General features: G+C 31.4%; 1 protein-coding gene across 2 annotated transcripts; it reads right to left on the minus strand.

Moving 5' to 3' along the window:
* Positions 1-8,165: 8,165 nt before the first annotated feature.
* On the minus strand, positions 8,166-15,828 carry LOC125870901 (histone deacetylase 19). Of its 2 annotated transcripts, none has more exons than XM_049551451.1 (8): positions 15,718-15,828; positions 13,844-14,401; positions 11,536-11,976; positions 10,094-10,324; positions 9,535-9,602; positions 9,374-9,431; positions 8,480-8,548; positions 8,166-8,379 (listed from the first exon to the last, which is right to left on the minus strand). In XM_049551451.1, exons 2-8 carry the CDS (start codon positions 14,369-14,371, stop codon positions 8,278-8,280), a joined length of 1,497 nt encoding a protein of 498 aa, XP_049407408.1. In that variant the 5' UTR covers positions 14,372-14,401; positions 15,718-15,828; the 3' UTR covers positions 8,166-8,277. The 2 variants fall into 2 exon arrangements, with proteins under 2 accessions (XP_049407408.1, XP_049407407.1); XM_049551450.1 differs by having other exon boundaries at positions 13,844-14,379; positions 15,718-15,797.
* Positions 15,829-16,828: the final 1,000 nt, after the last annotated feature.

Below are 16,828 nucleotides of genomic sequence, written 5' to 3' on the forward strand. Positions count from 1 at the left end.
ATTAATCCTCTTGATATTCATAAAAACAAGATGTGACTTTTCTTTATGCAATTATTATATATGTAGTGCAAAAGAATAGCAATTTTATTTGATGTATATATCACCCCAACTTTATAAATCCAATAAGACCTTAAAAGAGACAAGAAAACTCTAGATTAAACTAGTAGCTACAATAAGTTGCAACTTCCACTAAACATCAAAGTGATAAATCAAATCAATAACTACTTTTAATTCAATAATATATATGATTTAGAAAGATTGGCATATGTTACATTTTACGTACGTAATACATAGATGAATCAATATTTAAACTTTTCATTAATTTCTCATATTTGTGATCGTACTTTATTATTCATCAGTTTTCTTCTGATGATATTATTCTTTATAATCCTCAAATCACTGTGAATCTATTTTTGTATATGGACTTTTGTTAGACTCTAAAGGCTAAAGGGTTATATGGTATCATGAGAAAATAATTAAGCAAGAAATTAATTATTGTTTGTTATCTAGTTTTAATCATGGCCAAACCTACTAATTAAGAAAAAAATTGTCAAGCAAATGACCCCATTAAATTGCCCCCCAACAATACAAATGTAGCACATGGATTTAATTTATTTTGAACTATCAAAAATGATGCATCATCATCCAATTCCAACCATATATTATAGGAATATTTATTTTGTTCTTCAATTACTCTAGCAAATAGTTGGACACCCTATATCTTTTAGTCTAAAATTTTCTCTATCAATACACCTCACTAGTTAATTAGGGTCCCTTTATTTTTTTTATTTTTGAAAAATGAACCTTTGCATGTGTATTCCATGTGCTAAAATGTGAAAACAATTCTATCCATCACATCATTTTTTTTTTATTGATCATATGCTAGTAATGAATATCTAATTGCATTTTTTTGAGTTTCATCTAATGTTCGATATTCATATTAAAATTTGATTAAATAAAAATTTGTGTCGAAAAGTTCCAGATTGAGGGTAAAACACTCTCATATCTAATTGTATGTATTGGCTCATACTTCAAAGTTATATATACTAATAAATTCAAAAGTTTTCCTATTTCATGATTTTATTAGGGAAACTCTTTGAAAAGCTCGCTGAATCTCCATTATCTCTCCTCTTTGCTTAAGTGGGAAATTGTTGCTAGCATGCAATTAATTACTTCATCTGTTTCAATTTATTTATGTTAATTTTTCTTTTTAATCTGCTTAAAAATGTGTTTACCTGTAATTTGACAAGCCTTTAATTTTAATATCTGATATGACATGTTCAAGAGTTAACATCGCAAGATTTAAAGAAGTTTATAAAAAGGTAATAAATTAAAATTATTTATTAGGTAAGTGGCAATACGAAAACATTTTGGCCCCTACGATCATAACATCAATTAATTAATGTAACAAATATCTAGCTAGCAATCAACATCTAGTATATATATCCACTTGTGATAAATGCAAATATGCAATATAATGAGGCACAATATATTTATGTATATAGAAATATTATGTATGAATACTACAAATGTGGTATTATATAGTCCACTCATGTAAAAAAATCTTATTCTGTGATTTTATATATATATATATATATATATATATATATAAATTTGGAACATGGTCAGTTTAACTCTTTGAAGTACTTGGGATAAATTTAAAAAGTATTTAAAGCACCTACATGAACAAAACAATTCCAAACTACAAATATTTTAAACTTCTTCTAAAAAAAAATATTTTATGTAAAGCAATAAACTAATAAAAGTCTTTTAATAACTTCAATGTGAAGAATGGAGACTAATAAAGAATAATAAAAAGACAATTTTGAAAAATTAGTGGGAAAATATATCTAAGAACTATTTGGCGCCTTGTGAAGACAAATTAAATAGACAATTGTGTATTATTTACTCTTTCTATAGTTTTCTCCTTCAACTTTTAAAAAAGATTAAACCCATCTTTTCAGATAACTAAAGTAAGTACTTGTCAACGGAAGTGTAAGAAAATAGTTTTTTTTAATCATTTGGTATTCAAATTTTACTGATCATCGAAGTAACTTCAGTACTTTGTGTCAATAGTATTACAATCGGAGCAAATTTCTTTCTATTACAAAGTTTTTCATTTTTAAAATCAAACTTGAAAAGCATCTAATAAAAAAATGAAGGAATATCATTCATCTCATCATGATTCATGAAACATTCGAAATATTTATTTTTTTCAATTTTTACTGGTCAAATAACTTGACTTCGCGCCGATAGTATTACAATCGCTCTCTATCAAAAAAAATTCATTTTCAAAATCAAACTTGAAACATCTTATAAAAAAAAATAAGAATATCAACCATCTCACTACAATTTACGAAACACTATCGATATATTCTTTTTCCAAATTTGTTACTCCTTCCATTTCACGACGATGAGGGGCTTCACTATATATTATATTGGACAAACTTTCTTTAAATAACTATAAACTATAGTCTATACATAGAAAGTAAATATTAATTACAACTTTTTATAAATTAAGAAAAGTTAAACGATAATATGACCCCAAAAAAAAGTCAAAGGAGAATTTTTTGACTTTCTTAATGCAACATATAAACTAAAATAGGAAGTCGGGAAGAAAAATATTCATTTTGGTTTTTACAGAATTTATATTAGCTTACCATAATTAAGTGATAAAATAAGAAAATAAATGAATATTAACTAAGGGATCGTTCGGTTATAGGGATATTAGTAATACATTAATTAGTTACGAGAGAATTTACGTATTATTTTATGTAATACAAAGTTAGCTATTCATATATTAGTTATATATTCCACATTTTATTCTGCTTAAAACAATATATAATTTTCCTTAAATCGTATATATGTAATAGTAAAGTAAGTTTCTAAATTACAAATCATATATTGCACTAATTTTATACACAGTGGCGGAGCCACCTTATAGTGGTTCATCCGAATCTCCTTCGGTGGAAAATTATATTATTTATACATGGTTAAAATACTATTTTAAGTATATATAGTAAATGTCGAACCCTCTTCGACTACTTCGTGCGTCTATTTCTTCAGATTTTGAATCTCCTTATTGAAAATCCTGACTCCGCCACTATTTATACGTGGATATTTATCTCCTTATCTCCTAAACAACCATCAAATATCATATTACTTGTGCATAGTTTGATACATAAATAACTCACCTCCAACTGTTACCACTTACCAAACGAACACGAAAAAGTTTAAATTATATACACTGTTAGTATAAATATTTTTTTTTATAATTCAAAGTCGTATAAAAACAATTTTTAGTTTGACCCGTTTTTTCATAGTTCCTCCAATCACGGGTCGAAATTCACATGGCTACGATTACGGTAGAGTATAGATGCATTTAATAAACTCACATTTTTTTTTCGTTTTTCCTTCCAATTTAATAAATCCTATTTTTGTAAAAAAAAAAAAAAAACATTCTTCATTTTTTTATATATATAAAAAAGAACTTTTTCTTTTTCAGCTTTGCCTTCACGGAGTGATTGGTGGCCTCCACTTTATTACTATGTGTTCCAATTTATGTCTTAAAATATTTGACTCGATATAAAATTTAAGAATTAGATTGTTGTTATTCTATTTTAAGTTATCTAAACAGTGAATAATCATATAAATTAAGACAAAAAATAGTAACTTACAAGAAATTTACTTTCGCTCAAATTCTTCTATATTTCATAATTTTGATAATATTTTTTAATATACTGACTTAATTAATTCAAATTTGTAAAACACTCCCCAAATAATTCTTAGGAGTATAATTTTTATATTTTTTTTCCTTAGTTAAACTTTTATATTAACATCCCACGTGATGGTACGGTTTTGTTGGTACAAAAGACAATCCTAACAGAAAAAAATAAATTAAAATCGTCAAAAAGAGAGAAGACCAGTTTATCTACGAATCACTTTATTTTACCAGATTTAAAAGGGCCAACCTTATAATAATAATAATAATAATTAAATAAATTGTGTGTCATAAATTTGGTGGCAAATTTGGTCCAACTTTTGTATGACTCACAAGTAAATCCATTTGACCCCACATATTATTGCACATTTTTTGTTCAATTTTTGTTTTTATTAGTTTGCTATTAATTCGTTAGTCTTTAACTATAAATTTTGAAATATTTTTAAGAACAAAATACATGATTGGTTATATTTAAAATTTATTTGTAAAAAATGTACATGATTAATATCTAATTTTACATCCATAATTAAATATATTGACTTTTATCTCTCCATACGTATAGGATTATAAATGTTATACAAAATATGGAGAGCATATCTACCTTCTTGAAGAAGTGATGTGACTTATACTTATGGATTGTGATGGTAATTCGAATACATCTATTCATAATCTCAGAAGTCTCAAGTTTAAGTTTATAGGAATGAAATTTTCTTAACGTCGATCTCAATAATAGATGTTATAATACACGAATTCAAATTTAATCGAACTTTAATACAAATATCAAATACCGAATAACTTTTTAAAAAAAAGTGACTTGGTTGTGTTGTCACATAACTTTGTGGTTTAATTTGTCACACATTTTATTTTATTGGAAATATTATTTAAGTAATTTATGAATATAGTATATAATATACTCTATATTGTGTTCTCTAATAGAAAAATAGTCACGAATAACTTCTTTCGCTAAATAACAATTCATTGCTAAATCTATTTAGCAATGAATTATCAAAAAACTTTGTTAGCTACGAATTATTTAACAAATATTTTTCTAGCGGTCAACAATTTTACTTTTACTACCATCATTTTTCTACATTTTTTCTTACGTTAAAGTCAACCAAATTATTTAAAAGTTGTTTGTACGTTAAGTCAATTTAAGTATGTCTATTGCAATTTTGTAAGTATACAAGTAAATGCTATAGTTCTTTAAAATGATAACCATCAACGACTGCGGTAAACTGATAAACACTTCTCTATTTCCCATTAAAAATTTCAGATTCGACCTATATAAATATATGAGTTTTGATAAAGAACATTTTATCCTCAATGTAAAAATTTTATATATAAATCTAACTTAATCTAGTTCAAAAATAAATATCAGACACTGATAAAAAAACCCAAAAGAAAATGAAAATGATATAAATAATTATTAGTGCATGTATGATGAATAATACATAGCATCAATGCGTAATCATTAATTTGTTTTATAGTTAAAAAGGAAGCTCTTTTTTGCACTTTTTTTTAAAAGGAAAAAGAGTACTTTTTTTTTATTTTTCACAATATTTTACATTTGAACATTTGAAAAAAGAAGTCCTAAAAAGCTCTTCACTCTTTTTTATCTAGATAATAATAATCAATAAAAGAGGTGCAAATTTGGACCATAAATGATTCTGCTTTTAGGTTTTGTTATGTCACCAACATATTACAACTTTAAATTTTATTTTATTTATGAGCATTTAGATATAATTTTGTATGGATCATTTACAAATATATATGTTTTGATAGTGTTCTAACGTGAAGTCAACTATGTTTGGAGGGGAAAGCATGTTATATGAAGCTCGATTAAATTTGAATTTGCGTATTGTAGGGTTCATTTCTGGGGTGATGCTCTTAGCAATTCGAACATGAGAACTCTTGATTTAGAACATAGGAATCTCAATCGTTGCATCATAACCTATGTTGGTAACACTTCTTACTTGATCGAAAAATTCAATACGACTCACCTATCGACCTTCTTTCTGAACTTAAAAAAATATTTTTTTTCTGAAAATTTCAATAATTGTGTGTCAAATGCTACAAACAAAAGCATACCCAATATTATTATTGCTTGCACCCAATATTTATATTATGTATACATTATAATTTGACATAATCAAATATAAGTTGAGGCAAATTAAAATAGATATTATTTAATAATCGCAAAGTAATATAAATATATGTAAAATACACAATCATTTTTATTTTGTGTAAATACTATATTAATTTAAGTCTATAGTCAAATATTAAGTAGAATTTCCTAATATGTTTATAAGATATGGACAAAAACTACTAAGTATTGATCATGATAATCAACCATCTAGATCTGTCCTCGTATAATATACACAGACCAACACTATCCCGTGATGCGATTGGATGAATGAAATATATTCCTCCATCCCAAATCAGAGGTTTTGATTCAAATCCTAAATATAGAGTAACTCGTAGCAAAGAACATTTCATTCTTTTAATGGAACATAACCTCACTCTGTTACACTACATGAATATCAAATCCCCGATGATTAAACAAAAACACACACAAAACATACACTTATTCGACCTCGATATTTACATCAAATCAATAAATGCATGCCGTTATATGTTTATATTTAAATGATAATTAAATCAATACGTTATTTAATCACTTAACCATGATAAGTTAATACGATTTAACGTAATAACGGAGTACATAATATACCATGGTAGTTGATAAATAAAAATTATTGTTTACCAAACAAAAGAACAAATTAAAGCCGTGACATGCGATACAAATTTAATTATGATTACATCGACGCGTTCCATTGACAATTAAAAAGTCTTCATTACTAATTTGCAGCTGTAAAACTATATGCTAAAATTACTCTATACTTTTTTCAACTCACTTTTCTAATTTTCCATAATTTTGTTTTAGTCAAATCAAACTATCATTTGCTTAACCTTTTTTATTGGTCCTAATCCTATACTTTCTTTCACCTTTTTTAAGTTTGCCAATTTGATTTAATTTTCCAACTTGGTTGTTGATGTAAAGTTTTTGGAGTTAAAAAAAGCAATAAAAAGAGAGGAGAAATAAGAAGATAAGTCTTATGATTTCGACTTATTTTCTGGTGTTTGGTAAATAAGAACATTTATATATAATCTAGGCAAATACTATTGAGATACTATTTTACGAGTACAAGGAAGTTATATAAGTAATATAACTATGAATCTCATGATAAGTTGATCCTGAATAGGGATGAACATCGTCAATATATGCTTAGCACGTGTAAGTTGGACCGAAAATGATTCTTTTAGTGACAAGTGAATGAATAATGCGAAAATCTAAGGTCTAACCTAACCGCCAAGGTTAATTGACGGATTAAGAACATCGAAATCAGAAAATGGTCTTTACATGTTTGTTGAAAATGTTTGAAAAATCACATGCTTCTGGTCAAAAATTGAACAATAAAAAATTAAAGTATTTGGTAGATTAGGAACGTATATGAACTAATAATTTGATGAAGTGAACAAATTAGAAGAAATTTATTCCAACTTGCTTAAGTTTGAACTATTTGCTTATGACTGAAAAATCATTCTCCTAATAATTTTCCATAATACTATTTAGTGATTTTAACAAGATAAAATGAAAATCGAGTGGTCAAATCAATTAAAAAAGGACAATCCTGATGTTTAAGTTCCCGCTATGCGTGGACTCCAGAAAGGATCAAACTACAATAGTCTATCATATACAATCTTATCATACATTATTGCAAAAGACTGTCACAACTCAAACATGTAACCTCCTAATCACATCACACAACTTTTTTTTTTTTTTTGGTTTCTCACCAGGTGTCCAAAGCCTACATTGAAGCTCTGACTAAATCCGGATCGCACACTGCAGGGCCCATTCAAGGGTGGCGCTCCCAACATGATTTTCTCCATACCCAGAGTTCAAACCCAAGACCTCTGGTTAAGGGTGAAACACGCCCACGTGCACCGCAACCCATACAGACTAAGACCTTATTCACACAACGAAGAAAGGCCGAGTGGAAGGGGGCAATCAGCTGGCTGATTCTTTGCCATACGCTTTGCTTCGCTTTTTTTTTAGAAGAACGAGACCAAACCTTCGTCACCGTCAGCATTTGATACTCTCTCGATAGCTTCAATAGTTCACTGAAAGCCTTTGGTGTAATAAACCGCAAGTCCTTCAGGTCACATCACAACAACTTCACCACACATAATCAATTGGCATTTGAAAACAAAAAAGACTAAACGAACTACACAGATCACAGGCAATAGAACTGATCTGATTAACCACAATCTATTTGGGCCTCATTTCCACCAAAATCTTGACAGTTGACATATTGGCATGTTCTTTTTCTTCAACTTATATGATAGAAAGAAGCGCGATTTTGGTTCGGGGAGGGGAGAGAGATTGTTCATGGATTATATCATATCTGTAAATTAGTGTGCATGACAAGTAGACTCAAAATGTATAATTTAAAGATCATACATTACAGTAAAGTTCAAAAGATTGAAAAGTCTATTCAAGAGATAATATCAGTTGGTTGATCAAAAGGCTTGTTAGAGTTTCCTTGTTCCAGTTTAATCTGTCCTCCATCTATCAGTGTAGAACCTGAATTGCCACCCTGAATTAAAACAACATTCAATGAGGAAATGAAAAACTGTTAGATCTATGCAATTCTTTGGTTTGACAGTTTATAAATGCGAATATAATGCTCTAAGAACCTTCAAACTTGTTGACTCTGCGAATGTCGATTCTACTTCTCTAAGGTGCTCCTCTGTTTTCATATCGTCCTGAAAATTTGAACGGAAACAAACTATTGTTACAGTTTCATATGGCAATCAGTAGAAAATGATCGATAAGGGTTAAGCAAGAACGAGAGGAGAGATCTTATTTACGATGTATAGTTTTCATGGAATAACAAGGATTTGCCAGATGTGATGCAATAGAAGCATACAGCGATACTACATTCTGATGAGAGGAGAAGGGTGGAAGTCGCGTATAGTTTTATTTATATTTAGTAAAACCTGAAATTTCTCGGAGTTGAGAAAATGTTCTCACTCAATGAACAAGTTAAGATGCAATGTGATCAAAGAGGGCTACAGGATATCAACTAAAAAGAATGAGAACGTGTCATGAGGTGTAAGGATCATAATTTGGAGGGGTTAAGAAAGGCCTATGAGGGAAGAAAATGTAAACGAAAGAAAAGGAATTTCGGAAGTAGAACTTCCTCAAGAGCTGGTCCACATATGAAAACTAAAAACATCAACCTAAAGAAGATCTTGGACTACTTTTGAGTAGGGTATTATTGCTTGTAAAGCTTTAGCTTCCAAGTGCATAACTAATTTCTACCAATTAATGGCGATTAGAATCGTTATTAATCTACCACAAACCTTTCTTCACCGACAACTACTACTATGCCTCAGTCCCAAACAAGTTGGAGTCAGCTATATGAATCCCCGCTGACCATGTTCCCAGTTAAATTCATACAAGGCCAAAGCATAAGAAAGCACTACATGTAATCCTCAACCACCGAATTGAATCATTGACATACATCACAAAAACAGATGATTGCATCAAAACATTGTTTCAGATACAAAGTAAAGGCCAATACATACCATGCCTTTTCCTTCAGGTTCAACATGTTCCCTCCTGACTCTGCTAGGAATGGGCTTACTGTATGAAAATCACCCTTATCATAATAAGCAAGATAACAGGGTACAGGTTGAAGAACAAATATATCTCTGTCAATGTGAATAAAATAGAAAAAGTGAAGTACCGTTCTTCGCCATTCGTGTCTGAATCAGCATCCCATCTCGAATCTGCATCCTCTAGATCTTCATCAGCCTGAAAGTTGCAAAAATACATTAACATCTTCCAACATAAAAATCCAACAATTTTTTTTCAATATTAGATAAATCTCCTGTGGCTTACTAGGAATCTGGTACCCTCCTCCCAACTTAATTACAAGGCTTTGTCCACAGTAGGATTTGAACCCGTAATGTGTGCTTAGCCCACACATCAGGCATTGTGTCCTTACTGTCAAACCAAAGCCCTGGGGGCAAAATCCAACAATATTCTTATCAACAGCAGAAATATGAGAGCTTATCTATACAAGGAAGAGATATGTTTGCATCTCTCGAAGTGGAACATAATTGCTAAATGTAGAAAGTGGCAAATATGGAAACAAATAGCAGCACGGATCCAACAATTTTGTCTCGAATTACAACCCACTCTTTTTTTTTATGACAACAACACACTCTTGGCAACTGAAACTTAAACACTTAGTAGAAAATGGTAATGTTTCTAAGAGCAATGTTAGGTAAATGAAAGCAAACCTCGGGCAATTCAGTATCCGGTGGTCGCTCCTGGAACTGTACACTTGGGGCATGCTGAAGCTTTGAAAGATTCTCAAGCAGCTTTGATCTTATATCTTCTAAAATCTGACGAGAATTTTTGTTCTCCATGTTACTTGGAGCAACATGCAAGGTATAATCTGGACCAAAGTATTCATAATATTCATGTTGCGGCATCTTATCTTCAAGCTCTATTCCTAATGCAACTCCTGTCTGCTCAAACACAGAAGAACAATTCATAAGTATAAGAAAATCACAAAGGACAGTCAACTGTTCAGATTTTTTTAGAAGAAAAGGTCCAATAGGGTAATTGGGGAATACAACATTCTCCTCCAAAGCATGGTTAGGCTATCCCTTTTTCAGTACCTTAAGTCCTCCCCTTCTTAGACAGGAGGTGTGAGAGGTTGGCTATGGTGGGTATGAGGAGAAGTAAACATCTACCATTTCCATAGTAGCCTCCTTTTCAACTTTATACAGTAAAAACTAAAATTAACAATTTGTGCCCCACATGCTACCCACTTCTACTACCAACGAGCATGCAATTTCAACTCAACAACAACAACAAACCCAGTAATTGTCCCACAAGTGAGGTCTAGGGAAGGTGAGATGTACGCAGACCTTCTAATAGACATTTATTTAAAATGGAAGGAGAATAACATTCATTTTCAGAACTTTGCATTCTTTGGATACTGAAACACTTGACTGTGTCAAGTGGTAAAAAAAACACTGTATCCATTTATACTTATGCTACAATAAATTAAACTGCAAGAAGCAAACATGTCGGACTCAAGTTCATAGACATACATTTACTGAACCCGTATATTCTGGCATGTTTGCAGTATAAATGAGAAAATCATAACAATGTGAGCCTTTGGTTTGGTTTTGTTAAAAACAAAACCGACCAAACCAAACCAAGAACATCCTATTCATGGGTAATATGTTGTTAAACTACTATAGCNAACATTCATTTTCAGAACTTTGCATTCTTTGGATACTGAAACACTTGACTGTGTCAAGTGGTAAAAAAACACTGTATCCATTTATACTTATGCTACAATAAATTAAACTGCAAGAAGCAAACATGTCGGACTCAAGTTCATAGACATACATTTACTGAACCCGTATAACCCGTATATTCTGGCATGTTTGCAGTATAAATGAGAAAATCATATCAATGTGAGCCTTTGGTTTGGTTTTGTTAAAAACAAAACCGACCAAACCAAACCATGAACATCCCTATTCATGGGTAATATGTTGTTAAACTACTATAGCAAAAAAACATTCTCTTTTTCTCTTCTTGGTAGGTTACTTCATTCAAAACATATTCACAATCAAAATGTACCGAAAAGAAGAGAAGTCAAGTCTAATTCAATCATCACTCATTAGATGTATGCACAAATTGATAGTGTAAACGACTTGCTTACTTCATAACACCAGCAACGAGCAACATTACGTATTGTGTAGCCACCTCCACCAAGCAACAACAGTGGCACATTGAAAGACCTCATGTACTTGACACATTCTGCATGACCTTTAATAGAGAGATTAAAGCAGCCTAGCCTATCGCCAGACAAGGAATCTGCACCACATTGTAAGACCACAGCACCAGGCTTAAAAACTTCCATCACTTTGCCCATAATTGGCTTAAAGAGGGACTGATAGCTCTCATCATCAATTCCATCATCTAGTGGAACATTTAGAGAGTAGTATTTTCCACTTCCATAACCAATATCACGTACATCCCCTGTACCAGGAAAGTAATCTCCAAATTTATGAAAGGAAACTGTCATGACCCTATCCGTAGTATAGAAGGCCTCTTCCACGCCATCACCATGATGGATATCAATATCCACATACAACACTCTCTGCAACAGTGATATAAACAAGGCAAATTAGCAATGAAGAACTTATACAGCTTATGAATGTAAATGTGATTGTTATGTGTTGGATGCAAGCATTTGATTGACATTTAGTTAATGATTGTAAAGCTAACACCAACTTTACCAGTTTCAAAAACATAAATAATTGTAAAGCTACATCATGTTGATAATTCTAAAGCTACTAAGAACATGTCATAGTGGGTTAAACTGAAATGGAAGGAAGAGTGGAAGTGAGGGATGAGAGGTTAATGCCATTTCCCTCGTTTTGCTAGGACACAAAGGGATAGGATTGCACACTATCAACATTAACACAAATTTATCCCACCCTTGACAGTTGTACATAAATTTGTTTTCTGCCCCTTCCCATCATACCAAAAACTTTCGGGGAGGGTAAGCACCTGGCATGGAACCAGTAAGTCTGTCTACCCATGTGAAACTTCACTGGAAATGAACTTCGAGATGCGCAAGAAACTGAAGCCATCATCAGTTGCACATCTTTTATTTGTTGTCCAAGAAGATATGTGAATGTGTCCTTTATAAGCCAAAGCAATCAGCAAGGGGTCTAGACTAGAATTTTCATATTTTATGTATCTCTAGCTCATGGTAACTACCATCCAGAAATATTTTGATAGCTAGGCAAAGAAAAAAAGCTTTCAAGAAACTAGAACTTTGTTAATATAATTACTACTCCACTTTACAATAAAGATGCACACTTCAATGAATATTTCAACAAAAGAGAGAAGCTTCGGTGATCAAATGAAAAAATATGATGCCTTTAGCAACCCACCCTCAGTAGTACCGTATCCATTAGCTACATAGAATCAGGAAAAGCTAAGATGAGAGTAGAGCATTGCCTCATCATGCATTTATCGTCATTAATATTCCAACAATTATGAGGATAAGGTGTGAAAGCCGAAATTCTCTTTCGGGGTCAATTCTCAGTAAATTAGAAGATCTTAAAATATAATTTATTTATTTTTGAAACTTGGTAACTAAAATATAATTTATTTATTTTTTGAAACTGGTAAGATTGTATTCTTCAGCATTAGGGCATGCTGGCCGCCGCCAAAAGTATTGAAATATAATTTTATCCCCATACAAGCAATCATAAAATGGATACGACCAGAATAATTATACATAGGCTGCTTTCCAAGCAAGGAGATTTAAAGATGACTTCATGAATCCCTCCTATTTCATAAAATCCTAGTAGTTGCTCGGATTCGGGTGTGGGTGCCTGATACTGAGTCAGTTTAAGGTTTGAGGGTACGGGTATAGGGATTCAGCTAAAAATAATTCAAACATCTAAAAATAGAGTTATGTATCTAAATTATAAGATATTATGAAGAAAAGAAATTGATCTCCCCAGAAGGTGATATAAGGAAAAGGACTCGCATCGAAATTTTTATATACAAGGTACTCCAAAAAAAAATCCAATTTCAACTTAGCTTTTGTTTTGATTACAGATTTCATTGTAGCTGTCCCAAATTTCTTCGTTGATTTTTGGTCAAAGTACCCAAAACCAGCTGACTAAATCCAGTACAGATCCCACACCCACACCCATGTCGTGTAAACACAAATGCGACACCAAATGCAAAGAGTCTGAGCAACTTACTCACTAACCTAATCCAATGAGGCAAGTTATTTTATTTAATGTGATTTCCTGATGAGTACATGATAAAATAGCCAGGCCATGGGATGGCTGATTATCACAATATCACAACATAGCTCGATGACAAGAAGTCAATGTGTGAAAAGTAAGTGAATAGTGAGAAAATGTGACCTGACCAATTTTGTCAATCAGTCAATCAACCTCCATTTGGAAAAGTGAGTAAGAGCAGCAATAATGAAATACCTCATGAACTTTGAGTAGCTCCAGAATAGCCAACACGATATCGTTCACATAGCAGAAACCAGATGCTTCACATTTCTTGGCATGATGCAATCCACCAGCCCAATTTACAGCGATATCACAGTGTCCATGGTTCAACTTCACTGCCCCACCAACAGAACCTCCAGCATAGGTTTGGCAGAAGGAATAAAGACCATCAAAAACTGGACAGTCCTCCCCGACATTGAATCTCTTCAGCTGCCTCAGCTGATCTTGCTGTGTTTCTGGGGTTACGCTTCTCAAGAAAGCAATATAATCATCAGCATGAAACCTGCAGAGATCCTTATCTCTAGCAGGATTTGGCTTCAGAACATGCATATGTTGTAATAGACCATAGTGGGCAAGAAGAGCATGTGTCATCCGCATTCGATGTGGCTTCATTGGGTGGCCTTGTCCATAATAGTAATTGCCAACTTCAGGATCATAGAAATAACTTACTTTTCTCTTCTTTCCATCTGCACCAGATGCTAAGGAGTTTCCTCCAACATCCATGTCCCAAGCTATAAACCAGTAAGGCTAAACCTACAACAGATGGAAAGCAAAGGCAGGAGGAAAATTCAGCAATACAAAGTAAATCTCGACACATATTGACTACCAGCAAAGGAGGTTGCAGTAAATACCTATATTTAGATCTTTTCTCTTAGAATAAAGAATATAAATTATCAAAAAAAAAACCAAAGAATAAGGCATAATTTGATATAGACACCCAAACAGAAACAGAAGACACCACCAAACACTAATACTAATTTCAATCACAGAAGACACCACCATACACTAATACTAAGAAGGGTGTAGAGTCATTATGACTTGCCAAATTAGGTTTAGTTTGGAAGAATTAGCCCCAAAAACAACAACAATAAGAAAACCACTTCGCCTCGACCCCAAACTAGTCAGGGAGTTGGTAAAAAAAATAAGCTTCAAAATGGAGAAAATTTAAGTAACAGTCTAAGAGTTGATATAAGACAGCAAAAACAACAATTGGGAAGAACTATGATAATATCTAATCAGCTTAGCAACCATGATGATTTCTTCATGTCAACGCACAGAACATGTTATCTTCTCTTCACCACCAAAAAGTGCTTCATCCTGCCTAAAGAAACTAAAGCTTGAATTCAATCACTATAACACTAAGTATATCAACCACAATGAAAGAAAATAAAGAATTTTTCTTTTATACTAATAATAAAAACAATACTTCTTCATAGACAGAAAAAAACACACAACTAAACATATAAAATGCAGAAATAAGCCTCTCAACAGTACATGTGAGCAAATCAATCCAGAATCCAAAACCTTAGCAAAAACTAGAAGCTCCCAATACATATGCAAACATGAAACCCCCCATCCCCACCCCACCTCACAATCCACCAAAATAAAAAGCAAAAAGACTCAATTTTGTAGCATTTTAGAGTACTTAAAGTTCAAAACTTTTGATAGAACCACACAATCAGCAAGATTCAACAAACCCCATCAGAAAAATCCATAGTACTTTAACTACATCAAATTTCCAACCAAAATTTGAACAAAATGCCCATATTCCCACTTACTTTTACTTAAATCTCTTCAACTAACAACCCAAATAAGCAAAATGCAAGAGCCAGCCAACCAATCATGGCCAAGCCCAATTTTTTTGCTCAAACACCCAAATAGCCAAAAGGGTACTCAGTCAAACCATTTACCCAACTATCTGTACAAGAAAAACAGTAAAGACAACAACTTTACCATTCTTTTCCCTCCCTTTTTCTTACTCAGTTGTTAATTCAAAAATTTAGAGACCAGCAAATAAAGGGGTTGTTGGGGGGGGAGGGGTAGGGTAGGGGTGGACAAGAAGAGTTAACCTGAAAGTGAAAACCAGAAGGAGCGGCCACTACAGTAGAGATCGCTAAAGGTTGAGTAGAGAAGAAAGAACCAGATGTAAAATATATTTATGTCTTCAAACAAATGGAAAAGAGGAATATATATATATATATATATATTCTAATTTTATTTTATTTTCCCGAATATCAATTAATTAATATTGTCTCAATTCTAATACAATTGAATTTAGTTATATGAATTTTCGCAATTTATTCGTGTTTTTTCTTTGTGTCAAGTTATTCTAATATTTAGTTTTCTCTTAGATACTTTCAGAACTTGTTGTAATTAAATTTCATATAAATTAATTTCTATATTTTTTATTATTATTAATCAATTAACAATATCTCAAATTTTAATAAAAATAAAGTTAGTTGTATAATTTTTCAGAAGTTGTTTCTATAATTTTTTGTGCCAAGTCATTCTAATATGTACTCTCTTTTTTTGAGAACATATTTTGTTGAGTTTGTTATAATTAAATTTCTATAGCTATCATGTTTATTTTAAATGAACATAAAATTATTTAGCTCATTTGAGGAAACAAAAACAAGATTCATTAACTCAAATTAATATTAATATATAAAAATATGCTTGTAACTAGTTTTCAAACCAAAGTACTTGATGGAACTTGAGTTATTGTGTTATATACTCATCTAAATTTTCATTAATTTCAATAGATTACACAAATATCTTTTGAAACTATATTTCTTATGCATTTGACAAAGTTTTATTTTTCTAAAGGTTATATGTTAAGATTTTAACATATATTTCATCATTATATTTTGTGACCCTGCTTATATCTAAGTTTTTTTTTTTAATTACATGGAGAGAATGAAAGACAAAGGCAAAAAAGGAAGAAAGGATTATTATACATTTGTTGTTCTAATCTAAAGTAAAATTAATAGTTTTATAACAAATCCTATTGGTCACTCTATGTGTATAACAATTGTGGTTGCACTTCTACATGCTCATCATAATTGAATTATTTTAGTATTTGATTGTTTTTTTCTTAATTAAATACAATCCATTGAAGTTATATTTCTCTTCCTTTATGATCGAATTGAAAAAGCGAAGAAAATAACCTTTGATTCCTAT

This window comes from Solanum stenotomum, chromosome 7, assembly GCF_019186545.1.
Source record: "Solanum stenotomum isolate F172 chromosome 7, ASM1918654v1, whole genome shotgun sequence".
In the NCBI taxonomy this organism is placed as follows: Eukaryota; Viridiplantae; Streptophyta; class Magnoliopsida; order Solanales; family Solanaceae; genus Solanum; species Solanum stenotomum.